Here is a 2,500-nt window from a genome sequence, read left to right as displayed (position 1 = left end):
ACATCTACACAGCTACACAGCTACACGTCTACACATCTACACATCTACACATCTACACATCTACACATCTACACATCTACACATCTACACATCTACTCATCTACACATCTACACATCTACACATCTACACATCTACACATCTACACATCTACACATCTACACATCTACACAGCTACACGTCTACACAGCTACACATCTACACATCTACACATCTACACATCTACACATCTACACAGCTACACGTCTACACAGCTACACATCTACACATCTACACATCTACACATCTACACAGCTACACATCTACACATCTACACATCTACACAGCTACACATCTACACATCTACACAGCTACACATGGAAGATCGTTTTCAGGAATCCGGTTTAAGGAGAGTTTTAGAGTCTGTTGTGTGTTGATGACGTTTTTGAGGAACACAAGCCCCCCCCCCTGGCTGAGCAGAGAACCTCCTCTAGGTCACGTGAGAAAGACGAACTCCAGAGAAGCTCTGGACCCGTTTGTCCAGCGTTCATCCTGAGATATCACTGACCTAAATATGCCCGGTTTTGTCTCATCAAGATTCATGAATCTGAGAAATCAATGAAAGTTCACACCAGTGTTCCGTCCCCCGAGTTTCCTGGAAGTGTGTGTTGTGCAGTTTGTGTGTCGTCCTGCTGAGGAGCAGAGACGTGAGGCCTGAAGGGACGGAGTGGATCTAAATGATGGAGACTCGCTGGGTGGAGTTCATGGAGTGGAAGCTGAAGCTTATGTAACAGGATTATGTAACGCAGCAGAATCGTGAGCTGGACTCATCCGCTTCACACGCTTGTCTCTATTGTTTGCTACATGTTGAACTTACTGTTAATTACTCTGGATTCCACTCGTTAGAGAATAATGAGGTAAATCCTCCAGGAAGAGAAACACTGAGGTTTAAATCTGAAGGTTCAGAGCGTTTCAGTCGAGGTTTCAGATCCTCACAGTTTGTGACTCAGGGACATTAAGCTTCTAAAGAACCCTCTGATGCAGCTTCTGTCGTCCATGAATCACACCAGTTCCTCTCTGACTCGTTGCTCTGTCAGATGTGAACGCACAGATTCACGTGTTTTTAAACTCGGTGACACTCAGACGTCCTTCAGAAATACAGATCCACAGAAATAACAGCTTTGAGATTTGTCTTCTTATTGTGGTTTTCAACATTTACCAGTAAATTCCCCCCCAAATTAAGAAATCTTAATTCTTGAAATAACTGTAAATTCAGTTCCGATTTCAACAACATGAGAAATGTATCAAGATGAAATTTAAATAACGTCTCAATCTGGTTTCATATCCTCAAATAACTGATTCAAACCAAACTGATCAGAAACACTTGAACAAACATCAGAGAGATGAAGAAGAAGAAGCATCTTTGACATTTATTTAACGTCTTCTTCTTTAGTTTGCTTCATGTCCCATCTGCTAACATGGAGGAGGCAGAGTTTATGACCTTTACTGCAGCCAGACACCAGGGGGCGATCCAGATGATTTGGCTTTACTTTTTCCGTCCATCTTTATTTATAGTCTCTATGAAAAACATCGGAAAATCTCTTGTGTTTGAAATCAGCCAAAGAAACACTTGATTGAAAACGATTCTTTCCCGAACAAACACGACAACGACCTTGTTCTGGTTCCTTCTCTCGGGATGAATCTTCACTTCACAGCATCAGGGTTCATACGGTCATGGAAAACCTGGGAAAGTCATGGAATTTTAAAATGTGTTTTTCCAGGCCTGGAAAAGTCGTGGAAAAAAATAATCTCCCAAAAGTTTTGGAAAAGTCATGGAAATTTGTTATATTCATATTTTCATGTGGTTCATTTTAGGGATGGGCATAATTAATAGACAATCGATTAATTGATCATTAAGAATTTCGTAAATGACATTTTTTCATCGATGAAAACTATTGCATGTTCTCTATGTGGCAGGAGGCCGGAATATCCGAGTTGCCCTGATTAATTTACAGATTAATTTACACCTGTAAATTAATCATTTTCGATTAATGATTGATCAAAAATCGATCGTGAATTCTCCCTACGATCGATTAAGACAATTTAATCGAATGCCCATCCCTAGTTCATTAACGCTGAGTTTTAAATCATTCATATGCTTTTAAAGAAATACTCTCGAAATATAAGCAGGTATTCTTGAGTTTGTGTCATATAAGGTTTACTGTCTGCCTTGGAATTCTCATTGTTAGTTTGAAAACTACATTTTGTCACTTTTTCGCGTAAACACAGATTTCACAAAATGTTCGGTCATGGAAATTTGGTTTAAAGTTTTTGAAAAGTCGTGGAAATCCATTGGTCAGAATGTGTCTGAACCCTGCAGCATGGTGTCTCCGTCCTGCAGGGTTCTGTACGAGGGGAAGGACCCGCTGCGGCAGGGCTGGTACGTCATCGAGACCACGCCCTACAGCCGCTCCGCCAACCTGAGCTCCGGCGGCGCCCCGACGGCGCACCGCGTGTTCCTGA

General features: G+C 41.6%; 1 protein-coding gene across 1 annotated transcript in view; it reads left to right on the top strand.

The window, feature by feature from the left end:
* Positions 1–2,500, top strand: part of LOC133014749 (DENN domain-containing protein 4B-like) — a 40,563-nt gene that overhangs the window by 8,586 nt on the left and 29,477 nt on the right. The window contains exon 3 of the mRNA XM_061082010.1: positions 2,379–2,500. This exon is cut by the window's right edge and continues 134 nt beyond it. Within this exon, the coding sequence (XP_060937993.1) occupies positions 2,379–2,500 (122 nt within the window). The remainder of the gene's footprint in view (positions 1–2,378) is intronic.

The sequence above is a fragment of the Limanda limanda genome, chromosome 11, assembly GCF_963576545.1.
Source record: "Limanda limanda chromosome 11, fLimLim1.1, whole genome shotgun sequence".
Classification (NCBI taxonomy): Eukaryota; Metazoa; Chordata; class Actinopteri; order Pleuronectiformes; family Pleuronectidae; genus Limanda; species Limanda limanda.
Note: the sequence above shows the minus strand (reverse complement) of the source record. Positions and strands in the feature narration are given on the sequence as shown.